The 21,010-nt window shown below is 38.8% G+C and overlaps 2 protein-coding genes and 3 non-coding genes across 10 annotated transcripts; 4 read left to right on the top strand and 1 right to left on the bottom strand.

The window, feature by feature from the left end:
- The first annotated feature begins 351 nt into the window (after positions 1-351).
- On the top strand, positions 352-1,674 carry LOC108113005 (lysozyme P). Its single transcript, XM_017223424.1, has one exon. It carries the CDS (start codon positions 763-765, stop codon positions 1,207-1,209), a length of 447 nt encoding a protein of 148 aa, XP_017078913.1. The 5' UTR covers positions 352-762; the 3' UTR covers positions 1,210-1,674.
- Positions 1,675-1,818: 144 nt separating this feature from the next.
- Positions 1,819-20,905, top strand: LOC108113004 (dnaJ homolog subfamily B member 6). Of its 6 annotated transcripts, none has more exons than XM_017223417.1 (8): positions 1,819-1,933; positions 2,445-2,489; positions 17,920-18,108; positions 18,267-18,376; positions 18,531-18,785; positions 19,128-19,334; positions 19,393-19,693; positions 19,762-20,905. In XM_017223417.1, the coding sequence occupies exons 3-8, from the start codon at positions 18,044-18,046 to the stop codon at positions 19,865-19,867; spliced, it is 1,044 nt and encodes a 347-aa protein (XP_017078906.1). In that variant the 5' UTR covers positions 1,819-1,933; positions 2,445-2,489; positions 17,920-18,043; the 3' UTR covers positions 19,868-20,905. The 6 variants fall into 6 exon arrangements, with proteins under 6 accessions (XP_017078906.1, XP_017078912.1, XP_017078907.1 ...); XM_017223418.1 differs by lacking the exon at positions 1,819-1,933 and adding an exon at positions 2,001-2,070; XM_017223423.1 differs by lacking the exon at positions 18,531-18,785.
- Trnae-cuc lies at positions 3,643-3,714 on the bottom strand. Its single transcript has one exon. It is a non-coding gene; the product is annotated as a tRNA-Glu (tRNA).
- Positions 3,864-3,935, top strand: Trnae-uuc. The gene has a single exon. It is a non-coding gene; the product is annotated as a tRNA-Glu (tRNA).
- Trnaq-cug lies at positions 16,102-16,173 on the top strand. The gene has a single exon. It is a non-coding gene; the product is annotated as a tRNA-Gln (tRNA).
- Positions 20,906-21,010: the final 105 nt, after the last annotated feature.

Below are 21,010 nucleotides of genomic sequence, written 5' to 3'. Positions count from 1 at the left end.
TCGGTTGATTGTTCCATTGTTGGCGCACACGATCTCAAGTGCTCCAGCCCCTCCAGCTGTCAATATGGTTATATAATACCTGAGCACCGCACAAAAGAACCCATTGAAAGTGAAACTGGGGCCAGGCAGATGCTTCGCTTAAATGGCGAGCCATTCCCACTCCATATATTAACGAAACTGGCCTGATCGGCGTGTTCCATGCTCGAGAATCGAAAGTCTGTTACGGGTTTGACACTGTTCCGCAAAACTGCGGTATCAAAATTTAAAAACATAAATTTTTTTAACATTTTAGGTGTTCTACATAAATTTATTTCAATGAAAAGACATCGACATTTTTCCTTGATTTTAATATGCATATAGTATATTGAACTTTGAAACTTTGATAGATCCTTGTATCCCAAGAAAAATGATAACTTTGCAGAAAACGTCCTATTATACTGGCTTATATTTCTTTTCATTAAGAATCAATTAAGTTGTCTGATCTTTTGTGAATTTCGCAAAACAAGTGCCATTACTCATTTGATTCAAATGTTAATATGTTAAACATTTGATTTTTGTCTAAAAGAATTAGCACATTAAAGCAGAGAGCATTCTGAAGTTTGTCGGCCAGTGTTCATAATTTATGCTCAAGTGTGGGCCACACTTCAGAGCTGTCCAAATGAGTGCTTGTAAAAATTAGATTGGCCCAAGCCAAAATCCCGCGCATGCTGTGTAGCTATAAAAGCGTTGAGTCCCAATTAGACCCGCGCATTGTTTCCGAAGATGTGTCCTCTTTGGCTGCTCGTTCTCTTATCTTTATCACTGGCTAGTGGACGTCAGGTAGGCAGATGCAGCCTAGCCCGGCAGCTCTATCGTTATGGAATGCCCTACAACGAGCTCCCGGATTGGCTATGTCTAGTCGAAGGTGAGAGTTCTTTCAATACGAAGGCCATCAATCCCTCCAACGTGGATGGTTCCGTGGATTGGGGACTATTCCAGATCAACGATCGCTATTGGTGCAAACCAGCGGATGGTCGTCCTTCCAACGACCTCTGCCGATTACCTTGCAGACTGCTTTTGAGTGACGACATCAGGTATTCTATAGCCTGTGCAAAATACATTAGAAAACAACAAGGATTCTCTGCCTGGGTGGCTTGGAATAACCGGTGTCAGGGTGTGAAACCCAATGTGAGTCACTGTTTCCGGCGAAGGTACAGGAACTCGGGTTGAGTCCCATAATAAATTGGATTAATAAAATAGAGATAAATATAAAGCAAGGTATTGAATTAATTGTTCAGTCAAGAAGGCTGAATAACATTTTGCCTACAACTTTGATTTAAAATTAACTGTCAGGCTAAACTGTTACGAGTAAAATGTACTGCAAATTTACATGTAAATAAAAGCTTCAGGGGAAACATGTAAAGATATCTGCCAAGTTTCTATCGATATTTTAAGTAAAATATTATTTGATTTTTACTGCTTTTGTCTTTCATGAAAGGATTTCATTAGAAATGCGTATCAAATGCTGATGTCCAGTTTCTCATCTTTTGGAAAATATAAGACTCCTAGTTTCAGTATATATCATATTAAAATTACTCCAGTTCTCTTTCTTAATTAATTATAGACGACAGTATTATTATTTTCATAATTTTTAAATATTATTCACTATTCTGGATAAATAATTGATTAAAACTATTTTTCCTTTCGCTATACCTCTAAACATTTTTCTGATTCAAGTATCGGCGTCACTACGAAAAAAGAACCAGTTCGTTTGACGGAACTAGTCGCACTCCTCCCTGGGTTTAATCGATAGACTGGGTAATGGCAGTTGACTCTATCGATTTATCGTTTAAGGTAAACAGCTGTGGAAAAAGCGCGCTTGGCCCAAAGTGAAGCAGCGGGTGAATTTTGTGTTCTTCGGCCTGAACGCGCGTGAATTTGTGCAGATCAACGGGTAATTTAAGCGCGGTCATTTAACCAGCTAAATATAAAAAAAATAAAAAGCAAGAAGGCGAGAAATAAAAAAAAGCACAAGTGAAGTTGACATTGAAGTCTCAGCGCGAGTGTGTGTGGGTGTGCGAGCTTGTGCTGGTGTGTGCAAAATTCTTTTGTGCTTTGTATTTCTGTGTATAAAATAATTGCAAAATAAACTGAAAAGCAAATTTCAGATGGAAATGGCACGCTTCGCGAACGAGTAGTTGTTTTGTAAAAAATCAATAAAGCGCTGTAATTGTCGCCGTGTAATTGTTGTTGTTGTTGCTGCTACAGGAGTTTCCGTCAACAACTTGCGTCGCGCTCTCTCTCCTCTCTCTCTCTATTTTTTATCCCCTCTCTTACCTACGCGGTGTTGGTTATCTTGTTTACACACACTTATTTTAAGCTTAACTATATCGTGTTCGATTCGCATTTGTTAGATGTTTCTAATGAAATTAATTATTCGCTTGTTTTTCGGTTTGGCACCACAGGAAGGAGAAGATTTCCAGCTAAAAACTAAAACAACGCCAAAAGAGGTAAGCTACAAATAAATAAACAAAATTAGCACAGAATACACAAGCAGGCAAACAAATGCGGTATTTGACAAGTTCAATAATCGAAAGTGCCTCTATTGTCCTCTCTGTTGCACGCACGCACACGGTCGTATGCTAATTACAACGGTTCATTGCTCTGCCCATCGAGATTTTGACATATTGTTGCTGTCCCCTTTTGACATGTTGGGGCGCGTTTCCTCAAAAGATAATGCAGCTGCCGCTCGATACCGTTAAACCCGTTTCTGACTCAAATATCAATTGTTTTCGTTAACGTTAAAAAATAATTTGCCTTTTTTGGCTAGCTCGCAATTTGCCTGTACCGCAGCTCTCTCAAATTTGTTGCAATTAAAAATTGATTTTCCGTTTGCCAAGTCAGCTTGTAAATAACAACAGCAACAACAAGCAAACATTGGTTTCTGCAACAATGAAAAAGCAATTTTCCGTATCTACAGAAAAAAATAAAAATCGAAAAAAAAAACGTTAAAAACTCAGTCAAGGCATTGTGTCTATTTTATTGTTGTTGCCATTCGCTTGCCACACGTTTTGCGGCAGGCTATTGTCGTTGTTGTTGTTGTTTCTACTATATGTTGCAATGCTGGGCATGCCTAATTTTCGGGTTAACAAAAGTTAAGTACTCTGGCTCTTTGAGCTTTTGCCAGTCGTTAACAAAACCGTTTTTTTCCTCATTGGTTTTGTTTTTTTCTTTAACAGCACAAACACCAACAATTGACAACTTGGGCCAACGAAAAGCAACGGCATATCTTTCCCCCTAACAATAAATCTCGAATTATTTCGTAGCGTGTCCGATTGGCATCAATTGGGTGGCGCTAGGCAATCGCGAAGAAGAAATAAAGCATACAAGAAAACCCCAAAAACTATAATAAATGCAGTTATTATCGACAGCTATTGTTACAATCAGATTTGCATTGACGGTGTTGGTTATAATTCTTATTAAAGACATTTATATGTAACTCAACGTTTGGTAGATGTAAAAAATAAAAATAATCAATCTGCTCCCTTCTCTACGCTGACGACTGTGCGTTGCTACATACTCAAATTATTCCTTTATTTCTAAAAACTAGTCAAAACTGTTTAAAATAAAGAAGTGTTGTTAAAAAAAGAAAAGCAAAAAAATTTCCCATACCGGGAATCGAACCCGGGCCTTCCGGGTGAGAGCCGGATATCCTAACCACTAGACAATATGGGACTTGTTTGAACGATGACCAAACCATGTACTAAGTCTTCTCCGTAGGACATCTCACACAGTATATATTTAACAAGGCATAGAATTCCTAGTAAAATTCTTATTTGCAAGTACATGGAGGCCAGCATCATTATTCAAGGGGAATATGGCAATCCCATATGGTCTAGTGGCTAGGATATCTGGCTTTCACCCAGAAGGCCCGGGTTCGATTCCCGGTATGGGAAGTACTTTTTTTTTGTAATTAAATCAATTACCCCGCATTACAAGCCCCATCAATCAAACTCTCTATCCCACTTCTCTCCAATTGCATCCTACAAAAGCATCAATTGGTTTGGAGTCGAAAATCAGACAACAACTCCACTTATTGACCTGCACTTAGAGGCGGTATAACACGAAGCGCGGTTCAAGTGGTGTTTTAATGAGTCTCAGCTGGGTATGATCCGGCTCAATGAACTTCCTCGGCCCCCTGCTAGCGTTTTCCATCAAGTGCTGCAGCTGCAACTCAATTTTCCAAGCCCCGTCACTCGATGGAAAAAACGGCTAATTCATCAAAAGTGTGGCAAAGCCGAGAGCCAAAAACAGTGGGCCATTGTTGTTGCCCATCACGCCCACTTTTCGCTGGTGTCCGCCCCAATTGATGCATGCTGCCAGTTGTTTGCCACTTTCCAAGTCAATTGAAAAACTCGTGTAGCTTTTTATATGCCACCATCATCATCCGTTTGCGGCAGTATGCTGAACGAGCTTATGTTTCGTATCCAGACATTAGAAGCGCGTGTGATTGAGCAAGAAGCGGAAAAAAAGGCAAAGCGTACAAATTACCATTTTTTATAGTTTCTATGTGAGATTGTTTTTTATTTTTGTAATTTTTTTTCTTCAAAGAAAGCCAAGCCCCGACAATCGATGGCAAAGTGTGAGAGAAGCAACATAAAATAACGACGGCAACTTTTTCGTTTCTGTTAAACGTTAAAGTAACGCCAACGCCGCCGCCAGAGCTTTGTTTTTATTGTTAAACCAGTTGATCAGTTGAGCGACAGCAAGAACGAAAGACGCCAGCTGCTGCTGGCTATATCTATATGGTATATGGATATGGGTATATATCTCCGGCTTGCTCACCCGACTTACTTGCCTGCTACGCTCGCTGCATATTAAGCGCCCCCGCTGCGCGCCTGCGCGTCCAACGACCGCATTGTTGTGTGTTGTCTAAGCTCTGTTTGTTTTGTTTTGTTTTCAATTCTCATCAACCATCCAGCTGGGCTAGCAGGTAGAGGAGCCAAGTCACCTCCGCGATTGGGTCCGCCGATCGTTTAGATGTGCAAGAGGAGCAGGCTTAATTGAATTGTTGGGGCAGCCTCGGCCATTTCCGTTCCGCTACCAGAGGATGCGATTGCTTAACCTTTTTAAACTTATTTTTAATGACGAAGTATAGCTATCGGACAGTTATTATATATCGTTAAAGTCCATTAGTTTTTGAAATATGTTTAGCTACTAAAAAGCTGATTACCCAAAGTTTCAAAAAAGGAAAACTTTTAATATGAGTAGCCTATTATCTTGTCCAGCAATTTCTAAGTCTGAATGTTAGTTGCAGACAGTCTTTGTTTCATTTTAATTGTCTTCCCTAGGGTCAGAGTCATATGCTAGCAATGTTAATTTGTAGAAAATGCGACAGCGAGACGACTGATAAAAAAGGAAAATTCCAATGAACTCGGTAATGGGGTTTTAGACTTTTAAGTGGGCTTTGTGGCCGCCATAAAGGCAATTAACATGCAAACTTTACCAAACAATCAATCAGTAAAAAGAGACTCACGCACTCCCCATTTCTTTGTCCAAGTCTCGACTTGGTGGCCCCGACTATTTCGTGAGGTGCAGCTGAAAGGAAAACGTGTAAATTTCGTTTGACAGTTGACAGTAGGAGAAGAAAAAGCTGAAAACAGGCATTGCTCTTTAGGGGAGTTGGCCAATGCTCCCAGTCTGGCAGTCTGAAATCGCAGTCGTAGTTTCACTTCACCCATTTAGCATGACAATCGGACGGCCAGAGGATGGGACACTAATACGCGCGGGTCATGCATGGCCTGCAGTTGGAATCGGCGTACACACCTCTTTCGCTTTGTTTGCTGCAAAAAAAAAAAAAGAGAGAAATACAGAAACCAAAACCGTTTTCACTCTTAATTTTCATTTTAGTGAAAATCCGCATGAGACACGCCCCAGACTTTGTGCCCCCGCCCCCGAAATAATAAAAAGAAGGGCCCCAAAGGCCATTGACACACATTTTGGCCCGGCTTTGCGTGTTTGCGAGTCCAAGTCCAAGACCGTAGCCAAGATATTGGGGTTTCTGGTCAAGACACGACACATGTAGATACATCTGCCGCCAGGTCGGGGTACGAATTATAAAGAAAGTGTTCGAAAAACGATACGATGCTGAAGACGCATGTCCAACAAATAAATTGAAATATTTACGCTCCGAGAAGAAAGAATCGAAAACGCCGCCAAATCGTAATTTAGCTTGGCTGGGATGTCGGCGGTGAGACGAACTGGTTTTTGTGGAAATCTTATTCCCAAGTCTGGGTCCCTATAATCGCTCCGTTTGCCTCGGTGAGCCGCAGGCTGCACCGCCGCGAATCCACAGCTGCAGCTGTGACCCACTCCCAGTTGTCCATTTAAAGCGGCCAGACGACGCGACGCGGTCTGTAACGTATCTGCGCACATTTATCGCCATCGCAAGCCTTCCAGCCAGTCAGCTAGCCCGGCTCTTTTTAAAGGCATTTTGAGGCAGTGGTACGCGGGTCTAATGCCAAAAATCAGAAATAAAAATTTCACCTCCGGTCACACGCTTGAGAAGTCACACTCGACAGCACTAGCAATGAAAACTGGCGAAATGAAAACCGCCAAAAGCCTTTGTGGAAATTGCAGGCCCTGGTTAATTAAACAAACTGCGCCCATGGCACATGAAATTGATTGAAGCAATGAAAATGGAATGGTCGAAAGCAATAGTTGATTTTTCATCTAGGTCTAGCCTAGAAGCTATAAACAGAAAGCATAAAAATGATTTTCTTATATTTTCAATAAACTCTTTCGAAGTAGAAAAATGAATTAACAAACAAAAATACGCATTGAGCTCAAAAGTCTCTTTTCCAGATCTAAGTAGGTCACAAAGCACACACCTTCAATCAATTATTATATCAATCGTACGTGGAGCAAATCGATTGGCATTTAGACAATGAGCCAGAGTGCAAATTAATTGTAAGCAATGGAAGAGCAAGCGCAATGAGGAATTTCCAACCTCTTAATAAACCGAGTGAAGCGTAGGCTTTTTCTTAAGTGAAAAGCAAAGCATACAAGTCGATTCCGCCATATCGCAAATGCATTACCTTATTGGGCTTAAATTGATGTGGAGCCGTCGATTATTTTTAGCTTTCAGCTAATCCAAAAGCAATTCAAGCCGCTCCATTTACTTGGCTGCGCATTTTGCGGCTGATGATTTTCCATTAATTACCAAAAACGGGTATTTGACCATCGAGGGGATTTTGTTTTTCTTTGCTAGTCGTTGTTAGCGTCTTCTCATCGGGCCCAATGAAGATAAATGAATGAATGTCCGGATGCACTTGAAGCGCATATAAAAATTGTTGCCTGTCAGCGTCATAGAAACTGCGGATTGGATTCGCGTATTCAAAGAAACTTTAGTGGAAATCCTCTCTTGTAAATTTCAGTTCGTTTTATTTACTAACTGTGCCTGGTAAATCAATCATTGCGTCTGCTTAGCTTTGGGTTTTCGGCCTCCTCTGACGTCTTTGGCTATTTAAATTAACCGGTTCGCCTTGTTTGCGGTCCGCCTAATGAGCGGCACTTGTTGTCCGCTCAAGAGTTTTGGAGAGATTGCATCCCAGTAAGCCGCGGTCAGATACACAACTCCATCAACATAATCATATCCCGTGTCCATCTTCATGTTACAGAGTTAATGCTTTCTCTCTGGGGATTGTGTGGGAAAGCCTACGGTCTTATCGCTTACACGTGTCTCGGAAACCAGAAAATATAATTTATTAATTGGGTTAAGACCTGGTGGTGGTAGGGCTCGTTAGGCCTTTTAATAGGCCTGCAGGGGTAATGAACTTGTTTTGGAATCTATTAAATTAATTAGTTATAAAAGATTTCAAGAGATTAGTGTAAGAGTTTTGATATATCTAAACAAATATATCATTGAAAATATTAAGATAATGGTTTGCGAGCTTAGAATCATGTTAAAGTTTAAAGTATCTGAAAGATGATAGTTCAATTAGCTGAAATTATTAAAGATAATATTGAGATTTTGAGTTAGATTCTTGAAGATCCGCAACGAGCAGCTTCTATTTTTGAGTAGCCAAACTTCTACTTAACAACTAGGAATGATGTCATTTAAAGACTTTGAGCTTATGTAGCTCTTTTAAAGCTTCGTTCGTATATGTGCTTGATTTACTTCACAGCCAGAGTCTTCCCTTGAAATTCTAAAGAATTTGGCATTGCAACCTGATGATTACGGCAGTCATGTTTCCAGTGGACTTGGCTCATTAGCAGCCTTGCCCTGGGCATGCTTTCCGATCAGATTCATTTGCAGCTCTCCACTAAATTCAACCTTAGCACGATATCGCTGTACTTCGTATTATTGAGAGTTAAATACTGGCGCGTGTTACGCATCAAAGGGGTATGTGTACTGGAATATGAATTGGATTCGATTCGATTCGATTTCCGAGTAAAGCCAAGACGAAGATCGAAGGTCTTCAATGAGGCGCAGAAGTTAAACTGAGACTGAGAGTGGTTGCCTGTGCTCATTGTATCTGTATCTATATCTCTATCTGTATCTATTTCCATTAATTAGAGGCAAGCGATGATGCGTCAGTATCTTTTGTCTGAAACGGGCTCTTTGGAAACAGACAGCCGATATTATAATAATTTATATGATTTTGCATTGTTCTCTTGGCCGCTTCTTTGTATTTCATATTGTTTACTTAATTTGCCAACTCAACTTTTTCGCTCCGATTTGCGTGTCATTTTTGAGATGCTTTTTTACCCCTGAGTCACGTTCAATGTCGCGGGGCTTCAAGCGTGATTCTTCATTGCAAATTGCCCACCATGAAAGAAAAAGTGGCTAATAGGCATTTTGCACCATCACTTAACGTTGCAGCTACCATTCAAAGTAGGGGCATAAGAGCCTATCAACTTTGTGGATTAAATAAAATTACCTTTTTGTGTGACAAGCAATTACTTCTCAATTACAAATTTACTGTCTTGGCTTGGCGCTCTCCTTACTTTTTATGATTATTGCATTCAATTAAACTAAATTACTTTGGAAATTGGTCTCGTTTGGCCACTTGCCAGTCGTTTCTCTCCGGGCGCCATCTCACAGCTTTCATTTTGCTAGATGGCTTTAATTCCCAACTATTTATAATAATTACTAAAGCAAATATAAACCCACACAAAACGAAGTCGTAACTATACAAAAAAAAGATACTTTGTTGAGCGTGAGCGTTCAGAGATCATTGGGGCAGGGTCTCTAACTGGGACGCAGAGGCCCATTTTGAACTGACCAAGTCCATGAAGACCATAAACCTCAGATAAAAAACTGCCTACGACGACGCGGCGTCTGCCTCGAATTTTTCATTTCAGCTGAGCAAGCAACTCAGCGAAGTCATCGTCGCTGCTGGTTGACCCCAAAGTTTGTTGTACTCTAAGTGCTTGGAAATTCAAATGGGTGAAAGGGGTGCCAAGAGTGTTTCAAAAGATTTGATTAAGTAATAACGAAAAGTGGAAAACGTTTAAGTGGGATCTTTGGAAGTTGCTGATGTGCTAATGGGGAGTTTTTAAATTGTTTTACAGTCGTCACAGGAAGAGACCAATAAACTTGTTAATGTACTAATTAATGCCTTAGATTTTATTGATATTCAGGCGGGAAATAAATAGTTTTAACACATGTTTTAATGAAATTAAACTCGAACTACACGATCCAATTAAATGAAAAGATAAATAATCTTTTACTTTCATAGCAAATAAAAGCTTCTAATCTCTAGTATAATTAATGGAGGATATCTAAAGCTTATTGTATTCTTCAAGTGCTTAGAATAAACATTTTAGTGAGCTCACAAATTAATTTAAAATTATTTATAACTAGAATTGCCACTTAACTTGAAAAAGTAATGCCATCCGGTGAACGCAAGCCACTAAAATCTTTACGTGACTGGCGGCTTTTAAGTCCTCAGCAGAACTGCGAACACCTGTGGCTATACGAGCATTTCAGGTTAAGAAGTGCTTCTCATACAGAAACCCATCTTCGTGGGCCAATAAGTTTTCTCCTTCGCTTTTTGCGGTTTATCTAATTGGCAAATGTAGGTAACTCGAACGTTAACTAAGTCTATTGAGCTACTTGCTACAAATTGAGCAACTCAAGTCAAAACAAAACTCCAATTAAAGCAATCAATCAAGCTGCCCTTTAATTTTCGAGTTGAATTGTGTTGATGGCGGTCGAGTCACAGTGATTTCCTACTTTCGCTAATAAAAAGTTTGTTTAGTATCAGGTGGATTTATGAAGTTGACTGACGAGACGTTTAAGTTGGTCAACTGAGTTCGTTTTTTATTTATCGTAGTGCAACAGGCTAATCACATGTTTCCGCCCAAAACCGACTAAAAGAAAAATAGCCGCAGGTGGTTGGCTGTGGTTTTGCGCTTTAATAACTTCATTGTCAATGCAACATACGCTTGAAGTTGCACACTTGATAAAAAAAAAAGAAAACATACACAAAGTAAGCAGCCAGGCTTGACTTTTCGCTGTGGCATCCACTTCAAGTCCATTGTCCACCGCATTTGGTCTATATGCAGTATGCAGAGTCCAGTGCACAGGAACAAAATAGTTTGGAATTAATAATAGTTTTTACATATGTTTTATGCCATCTTAAGCTTATAATAATGTTCATATTGCAAGATGTTTTCTACTGATTAATATTTTTTATTTATTTTCTTTGCTGTACTATTACAAAGATTAAGATGATTAATTAAAATCAAATTTCTTTCGGTGCAATAGTTGCACAGTAGCTGTGGATGGACAGAGGAGATGGCTATCATCTGTGGCTTAGATTTATGTATATATCGCACAAGGAAGCGTTGAACCCGTGAAGAGAGAAGTCTTGCTCTTAGTGGCTGCGATGATTCCACAAATCAAGCGTCGTTGTACATTGAGATCATCACCACCGGCTGTCTGTCTGATCTCGGCTGGCTACAGGTTTATTTCTCGATCGATGGTGGGTAGTTTTTATGTGACCGAGCGCCGTCGGGCGGTCTTGGTATTAAACTCGACTTACCATATTTAGTTTTTTGTGTGTTTTATGACTGCATGACTCGGACACGACCGTTTATTACACCCGCACAAACGCCGTGAGTTGGTAGACTGTAAAAGGAGGATTTACACATAAGGCATGATTTGTATTAGATCAGAAAGCGCCTGAATTTTTTGATTACCGGTAAATATTTATCCAACATCATATAAACAAGTAGGAAGCTTTTATATAAAAAGTATTTGCATACTGAGCATCTTTTTAGCAAGAATCTGTTATAAAATTAGAAATACTATAAAGGTATTGATAAGATTCCTGTACATCAATGATATATTTATTATGATCTTATGATCTGGGAAAGCCCAAAAAAATTAACCTAATACTCTGTATAGACTTGAAAAACCACATGAACCAGCCATGACCACAGACCTCGCCCGTAAAACATTTCCGCACCTCCCTCTTCCATTTTCGGAACCGTAGAAATCTAACAGCGGCCACAAAAATTACACAGATCATTTCGAAATTTACATTGAACCGTATTTTTTTTTATTTATGCGGCGAACAAACAAACGAAGAGTGAGAAAGGCCTTTGATTAGATACAGATTCGTATATGGAGCACTAACGGACCCCGCCCCGAACAAAACAAAAAATACAACTACAGGGCAAGCCCCCTTTGGCTAAAGATCCCATAGATTTGATGATATTACAACAGTTCCAACTGGGTCTATTAAAAATCATTTGGCCAGCGGGGAACCGCCAGCTGCGTATGAATCAGCATTAGATATTTTGTTGTTGTTGTTATTGTTGCTGTAACACTTACAAAACTTTATCATGTTGCATGGGGGAAAAAGCTGTGGGCATGGAAATTATAAATAGATTGATTCCCACGCCCACGTGTCTATTTCTAGGTCTTGTCTGTGGCTTTTCTCATCTCTTCTGCTGATTGCTTCACATGGCATTGCATTGTCGCTGCTTATTTTCCCTCTCTCTTTCCTTGAAATTGTGCAATTTGGCGAATTTCCACCTTGGCTTCCCTTTTGTTTGGTTTATTTTCCCCAGTTCTCGGGTACTTTCCTTTGCCGTTTTGTTTTCCTGCCTGGTTAATTTGTGTTATTTTCCCGTAATAATTACTGACCATTTACCTGCTGTTCCAATTTCTCTCATTTCGCCAGCAATTTTTCCTCGCCCGCTAAAAACACACGTCAATGTTTTGGTTTGTTATTTCTTCTGCTCTGCATTAATATTTTTCTTCCGCAATACTTATGACCAGTTTGCTCTTCCCACCCAACTAAAAATAAATTCCCACACATTCAAAATATGTTGTGTTTGTGCGGTGCTATATAAAAGTTTCAATTTATAAACTTTTCAACATTTTTCGCACAACATTTCGCTCACCTCCCTCGGTTCTCATCCACCACCTGCCGTTGTGCCGGCACAGTGGGTCGAGAGTTGTAGGAGATGGTAGGTTTTTAGGAAATGCAAATGATTCGAAAAAATTGATAATTTAATTCAATGAAATCTCAGAACTGTAATCTGCCAAATCAACAACTTTTGAGTTTTCTGAATTGGAAATCTATTTTTTCAGAGATAGAATAATTAATAGATGCTCCTTAAAAAACAAAACTTTTTTTTTATTTTTATGGTTGTGAAGTTCTGCAATATTATAGTTATTGATTTTAACCACTGTCGACCGGCATCAACGACTCGTGTTGAGAGTTCTAAAATTAAATATTTAAATTTGTCGCCGTTACATTTGGCTTCGCTCTGCCGCCTTTAAAACCTTATAAACTTTGGCCATAAAACTCATCTTTATTTAAATCAACATTGGTCATTATACAGATTTCCAATATTGGAATGAGTCTAGGCAAAAGAGAAACGATTTCGGCCGAAACTGGAAGATGAATCACGTTGGAAAAGGGGACTTAACCGGTGGAACAATAAAACTAACTGATCAGCCTTTAATTTAAGGCACTCCGCTGATAATGAAAATGCCAGAAAGATAAATGATAACAAGGAGATAACGTTCGGCGTAACAACTTCCGGTGTGCAAGAAACAATAACAATAATGGGTTGGGGTGTTAAGGGGTTAGAAGAGAGAGCATTCGCGAAATCTTCTTCTCCCCAACGAGCTCTCTCTCTCTCTCTCTCTTATTCGTTTTGCTCCCCCACAAGACAAAACAGAAATTGAAGCATGGCAATGCCGTCAGCTGGTTTCTCTCTCCCTCTCCAACTCTCTTGATCTGCTAGTTTTTTCTTGCTTTGCATTCAATTCTCAACGACTCATTGCCGCGTACGGCTGCAAAAGTTTTTTGTTTTGTTAATTTAACATTTCTTAGCTCGCTGCGTTTTCCGTGTTTTAAGTTTTATAATGTGTAGATTCGAATATCAGTACAAACGTAGCATTAAGTTAAAAACGAGATTGGCCATTACTGGTTAACAACAACAAAACCGACTGATGTAAATATAAAAAGTGCGAGTGCATCGCTCATTGCGTGACTTTTCATCAAGCTCAATATAAATATCTATATAAATGCGCAGCGTTTTCTTATCGCACGCTTGATTGTGTTAATTGTGAGTGTGTGATTGCAGCAAGAAGTACAATTGTGTATGTAGGTTATGGCAAAATTAGCACCAAAAACAACATCTTTCATGTAAAAAAGAAGTAAGAGAAGAGAAGAAGAATATAACACGCAACCAACTGTTGTTGGCTCCTTCTCCTTCTGCTTCTTCCCACCTGTATCCAAGTTTATTGCTGTTTCTCTGCCTTGTTGTTTGCTTATCATCGATGTTGTGACACAATTACAGTTTAATCGAAGCGACAACAAATTGAAAAGTGTGAAGAAAATCTCAGTGCAATGATGTAATTTGCATAAGCAATAACAAAAACAACAACAAATGCCTCAACATCAGAGATAACAACAAAAACATTGGCTTTTTTCGTTCAGACCGCAGACTAAACGCATACATAATTTTTGGAGTAACTTCAGGTTTAAAGCCTCGCCATGTAGGCAGCTTTGTGTTTGTTGTTTTTTTGCCGTCTTTGTTGCTAAACACACTTGTTGCATGTGGAGTCCCTCGAGTTTGTGATTAAAGCTGCTTGAATCCGATACGGGTAAATAAATAAATAAACACTGCGATCAGAGTGGAGGTAAATAATGTGAGGTACACACCGAAAAATATAAATACAATATCTGCACATAAAAGTGAATATTCTGTTAAACAGCTTTAAAAAAGTGTTTATTTTGATTTTAATAAGATTCATTAAATCATCTTATTAAATATTTTAGCTTTTGTAAGAAATATTTCTTCAAATATTATATCCTTAGACAGCACACTGTAATTATAAAATAATTTTCAATTATGACTAACTGAAGATTCGTATCTTAAGTCTTCTTTGCATTACAAATTGCAATTTTAACAAGAGATAAAAATTAAAGAGCTCATGGCTAGCTAATATTTGTTATTATTCTATGGAAAAATACAATGATTCACCTTATAAATAATAATAAAACGACTTTGTATTGAGCAATATTTTAGCAGTGATTTTATTTTTTATCAATTTCGTGACCTTACACTTATGACTCCGCTCTCCGTTCTGTAAAGAACAATCTGTAACGGAATTTCTCGCACTGTGTGAATCATCCCCGTGATGAAATGGTTTTGATAATTTGAAACCTGTTTCGATTGACATATTTGTATGTGCTGCCTTAATTTCCTCATTAACATTTGGAAGGCTTCTCTCTGAAAAAGAGTTGTAATTTTCTTTAATTTAATGTGGTTTTTATATATGCTTCAAAGTCAATAATAAGCATTTTCATTTTTTTTTTAAATTAATTTTGGTATTATAAAGTATTAACATTCATTACATATCATCATCTTATCGCTGATTTTCGGCTTAATGAAGTCGTAAATCGTCGAAGAGTAAAGGCTATAAAAGTAAGCAATATTCCTTGCTTTGTCTTGACAATATGCTATTAAACTTTACATTCAGGAACAAAATATATTTTTTATAGTTTCATTGCCTTTGGAGTCCCATCTTTTTTTTTATATTGCGTTTTAGTTATTTTAAAAGAAGAAGTTTAGAAAAGTCAAGCAGATACCCATCTATAAAACCATCTGCTTGTGCGAGGGCATCTGGCTATTTAAGCAAGGCAATCTTCGGGCCTCTGATCTAACTGAAAGAACCGGCGAATGCCTTAAATGCCGCCGACGCCCACAGAATGATGGCGAGGTGCTGAGTGACTGCCACGAGATATGGTCTTGGAGATAGCCAGTGCTTCGATTCTAACCGATTTCATTCGACTTGAGTCAGCCGGTGGCTGGTTGATGGCAGTGAAATCCAAGCCAGAGTAAGCTGGTCTTCATACACTCCATAACCATTCCCCTTGGCATACCATCCTCGTTCTCCTCCAACTGTCTCCTCACCTGGCTCCCCAGCTCCTCCGCCAACCACCTTCGATTCTGTCTCCACCGCTGACGTGTGTGTGTCATGCGGATGGCTGGCCAGCAGAAACGTCAGCGGCAGTCGCGGCGTCGTCGTCATTTGCTGCTTTTAGACAATGCTACAAGTTCCTACACCTACGACCTAGAATTTGCCGAATATGTCAACAGGTATATACTCTATAGGCAGCCGTAAAGCGAATAAACTACGTACGCACACACTCACCCGGCTATATCTCTATTTTCCTGTATATATGTATATACATATACGCTATAGCTATCTATATTTTCGAACAAGTTTGTATAAATAAAAGGGGAATTCATTTAAATTTATTTATTTTTTTCGTGCAAAATTCATTTTTGATTTGTATTTATAATCTTGAGTGGTATTAAATCTGTTGCAACATATAAGAACACAAATCTGAAAGACGAAGAAAATATTTTAGTATAAATCGTCGAAAGGAAATGCAACAACTGAAACTGAAAGTGTGAAAGTGTAGAACTGTTGCAGTACAAATTTGCATTAGAAAGTTAATGGGCCTTTGTAGAAGTTACCTTCAAGGCCGCACAGCAGCCATCCCATTTCCGCCCGTTTTGAAGCATGCGCACAGTGATTTTCCGGCCAGAAAAAGGAAAACGGCTCAGGGCCAATACGGTGGTTCCATGGTGTAATGGTTAGCACTCTGGACTCTGAATCCAGCGATCCGAGTTCAAATCTCGGTGGAACCTGAACCTGACCTTGGGGTTCTTATTTTACCATGCCTTCGAAGGATATACTTCACCCTGAATGCTTATTGTCTAAAGAAAACTATCATAAGTTTATTTGTTAACTTCTTTTATAATTACAATTTTATAACAGGACCATTGATAGGACCAACTATCAGTTATGGATAAAAGAGGTTAAATAATTTATCAAGCCCCTTGTCTATGGTATTTGCAACTGACAAAGAATATGAGATTATTAGGGGAAACTTATAACTATACAATCAAAAGATATAGTTTTCATATGCATTATTTTTTTATTTCGCATAATGCATTCTTATAATGGTAGATATCTACAAATATATAAATACATATAGTATATATCTTTAATCCATTTGGTTAAAGCGCTTGTATTTGTGTTAATAGACAAATTTATGTGACGCCACGCACACGCACCCCAACGAAAGCCATAAATTAGATCACACAAAAATGTGAAAAAAAAACACGAAGAAATCGAGTGAACCGCCTATAAGAACCGAATCTCTAGATACAACCCACACTAAGATCAACATAAACACAGCCCATCGATCGATGTTGGTCAGTCGAGCAACAAGTTTTGAAGTTCAGTTCAGTTCGGTTTGAGATTGCCGCCAAGTGTGTAAAATGCAAATTGTCATGTCATTTTGCCGGAGGGCTAATTTAAGCCAAGCACCTTTTCCTCCGCAACAGCCAACAACAGACAATTGCCCGCTGTAATGTTTGATAAAAAACACTCGCGCATGAAATCAAGCCAAATTGTGTCAAGGGGGCTGCATGACAACGAGCGGCAACAACAATACAAATTAAATAAAATTAGCGACTATTTTGCACGAAAATGAGGTGGGTAATGGGGGGGTGGGGGGTCGATGGGAGATCAGAGAAAACGCTTGAGCAACTTTGGCCCAAAAGTTGATGGACGGCTAACTGAGCGCCCTACACATGCGCCTTGTATTTCCCCTCTCTGTCTGTCTACACGGTAGAAAACTAGCATATATTATAAACAAAAACAGAACTCCGAGTTTGTTATCTTAAATCTGGAATCTTTGGTTAAAACCTTCTTTATACGTTTTTGCGTTTTTGGCATTAAAATAATCAAAATAATAGTAATCTTTTGAATAACAGTAATTTTTGGTAAAGCTATAATGACGAAAAAAATAAAACTTTTAACATAGTATAGTAATTTAGTATTATTAAAAAGATAAAAAAAAATCGATCCAAATTATGTTTCTTTACCAATATTAATCAGTAACAATTATTTCGATGTATCAGCGTATTTATCTATCAGAATAATTTATTCTAATCTAAGGTCGTTTATTTTCTTTACTATAAGTTTTCTGATCTAATCTCTAAGTGTCTTTTCTGATCTATGATAGTTTTATTTTTTTCCATGTACTTTTTCGGTTTATCTTGTTCACAAGTTCGCGTGTGTGGGCGATGGCATAATGGGGTTTTCGAACGACATTGAACTCGAAAAAATTGAAAAGTGTCGGCGGCCCATGCAAACCAAGCTGTCTTTGACTTTGCTTTACTCCCATTCGTGTGTGTGTGTGTTTCTATTTGTTTATGTTTTTTGTTTCGCCTTTACTTTTTCCACAACCAGATCAAAAACAAAAACAAAAAATACTCAAAATTTGGTTGTGTCAAATGCTGAATTCTCTGCTGATTGGTATTACAATATTCTCACTTATCTTAGCCCCAAACTAAAAATTCTCTTTAATTGTTTATATTTTTCAGAAGGCAGAAGGGGATCCAAGCGAAGAAATTAAACGCATTGGATTGCAATATTTGCTGGCCAAGCAAGCAACTGAAAGTATAACAGCAGAAGGAGCCACCAAGAAGTCGAATACACATCTCTAAAATGGTGGACTATTATAAAGTTTTGGATGTGGCGCGCTCAGCTACAGACAGTGAAGTCAAAAAGGCGTAAGTACATATACAAATAAACCAATATGCATAGGTGCAACGCCATTTCCGGTTGAAAGCCTTATGTATCTATGGGGTTAATCCCCTTTCCTCAAAATTTTAAGTATTATAAAAAGTTCGTGGTTATGTTATAATCTAAAAATATTCAACACCCACAGATATCGAAAATTAGCTCTGAAATGGCACCCAGACAAGAATCCCGACAACCTGGACGAGGCCAACAAACGCTTCCGCGAGCTTTCCGAGGCCTACGAAGTCCTGTCTGATGGTAAGTTTCTGCTAAGAGATCAGATGTAACTGACCATTTCTTCGAAGCAATGTAAGCAATGAAAGGGGGGTCACTTAATGAGCAATCCGGTAGTCGGGATCCGTAATTCGTGATCCCTGACGGTACCAATGCTAAGTCTTTATTGTGTGTTTAGCACGTAAGCGAAGGATCTACGATGCTCGTGCTACGCTGCACAAATCCTCGGCCACCGGAAGCAGCAGCAACACAAGCTCCTATTCCCGTTATCGTAGTGGGAGCGGTGGGACCTCGTCCTACGGTCGGGACTACGACTACGACTACTATCCGGGCCCGGGGTACGGTTCGGGCTCCGGCAGGCGGTCCGGCAACCGCTACCAGGCCTTCACCTTCCGCAACATTTTCGAGGGCACACCGTTCCACAAGATGTTCGGTAAAGCCAGAAGCAGAAGCGTTGCAATTGTTTGGTTATTTTGGTTTTGCTGACTGACATCCTGGCGCACGTCGTTTTGTTTTTGTTCCGTACATTTTTTGCAACTAATCGCTGTTCCTTACAGTGATGGGAAACATATATATATATATATATATATATATATATATATGTATTAACTGGCTTTTAACCTGCCTAGGTCAATAATAATAAGAACCTATCCCATCACTGATTCCTTGTTAAATCTAAGCTAACCCCCTGCAGCTCCAGCGTTAGTTACTAACTAAATGAAGTTTTTTTTACAATTTTTGTGACTTATCTCATTTTACGATTTATTTTTAACAGAAAAGAAGCGTCGCATTTACGATGAGTACGGCAAGGATGGACTGGGTGAACGTGGCCAGAGTCGATCGAATGCCCGCCACCATTATAATACACACGATTTCGATGACTTTGATATTATGGGCGGCTTTCCGTTTGTTTTTCGCCCGCCCGAAGAAGTATTTCGTGAGTTCTTCGGCGTCAACTCTCCCTTCGCCGACTTCTTTAGAGGTAAGTTATTTGGGGAAAACCATCAACACAGTGTTTACTAATCTTTACGGTTTCTTAGATGCCAATGGATATTCAAATGGCAGCACGAGCGGTTCGAGTAGCAGTCGACGCCATGGTGGCAGCAGTGGATCGTCTCGCCACCATCATCACCACCAGCACAAATTGGCCAGTCCGTTCGGGGCACCTATGCTCAACTATTCGATGATGGACTTCTTTATGCCCACCAGCGGCTTCACCTCGTTCTCGTCAATGACAAGCGGCAATGGAAGCAGTGGTCTTAGCCACACCCCTAGCGATGGTTTCAAGCGTACCTGCACCTCGACGGTGTTTGTGAACGGCAAGAAACTGATGACCAAGCGGTAGGACAGCATCTTAATCCATAAATTAAATCGTTGTTTTAATCAATATCATTCTGTTATGATTTCAGGGTCGTCGAAAACGGCAAGGAAACTGTCTTTTCATATGAAAATGATGTCCTTAAATCAAAGACTGTGAATGGAGTTTCCCAAAAGCTCTCTTCAATAGCTAATTAATAAAGCCAACACATAAATATATATATATATATCGATATCAGCATCAGCACTGGCGATTGCCGCAACAACAATAACAGCAACAAAAATCAACAAAGAAAAAGTCATAAATGTAAAGCAGAACATTAACAAACCAAGAACTCGGATTTCTTAAATGCTTCGATATATGATACGTTTAACCATTTTGTTCTACATTAGAATCTAGTTACTTTTAATGGAACGAACAGCAGTATAAATGGATTAGCAGCCAGCGTAGGACCAAGCCAGAGCTCACCAACAGGAGAAGCAGCAGGAGCAACCATCCATCTACCAGATTCAACTCAAGGAATAAACGACAGACAGAATTTACAAAAATTCCTCGTGATAGCTAATTTTCGAAATTTAATGTTTGAGAGTAGTTTTGAACAAAGCTGCTCAACAGAAAACAAATAACATCGGTGGAATAAAGCCAATACCATCGGCAGCAGGATCAACTAAAACGCAACTGTAAATGCTAAGCGCTTAAGCAATTTAGCCGATAAGTTGTAGGGCGGGCCAGACTTTTAAAGCTGTTCGGAGAGTGTGTGTTTGGGTGTATATCTTTGGGGGATATTAATTATGTATTTTTCGTGTATGTATCGTTAGTTACTTAAGTTGCCACAATACTTACTAGGAAATCAAAAATCAAAACTGAAAAACAATTCAAGAAACAAGCAGATAAACGAAATTTAAATTAATTCAAATGTGGCTTTGCGTTCAATTTTCTGTACATTGTAAAGGATATGAACAGAACAACAAGCAACATATAAATCTAAATCTAAATGTTTATAGATATTTCATAACCTAAACATTTTTATTAATTTTAATGCCGTATCCTAGCGTTTAGTCGTTTTTTAAATGCTTAAGACTATTCTCACATAACCTGCAAAACGAATTCGCGGAGAAAATTAATCGTAACATAATCGCCCATAATTTAATACCTTGTTTTAGCAGAGCCTCCATAATGAAAATAAAAGAAAAAAACAAGAAAATATAAATATAAAACAAAAGTGAAACCATTAACATTGCTGTTTTTATAGAATAACGGATATTGGGTAATACTAATTTTTTTAGTAATTTCTCCAAAAGAAATTATTCAATTTTTTTTTAAACTTAAATGACAAATGT

Source organism: Drosophila eugracilis, unplaced genomic scaffold (assembly GCF_018153835.1).
Source record: "Drosophila eugracilis isolate 14026-0451.02 unplaced genomic scaffold, ASM1815383v1 contig_90, whole genome shotgun sequence".
NCBI lineage: Eukaryota > Metazoa > Arthropoda > Insecta > Diptera > Drosophilidae > Drosophila > Drosophila eugracilis.
This window is presented reverse-complemented; position numbering and strand designations above follow the sequence as displayed.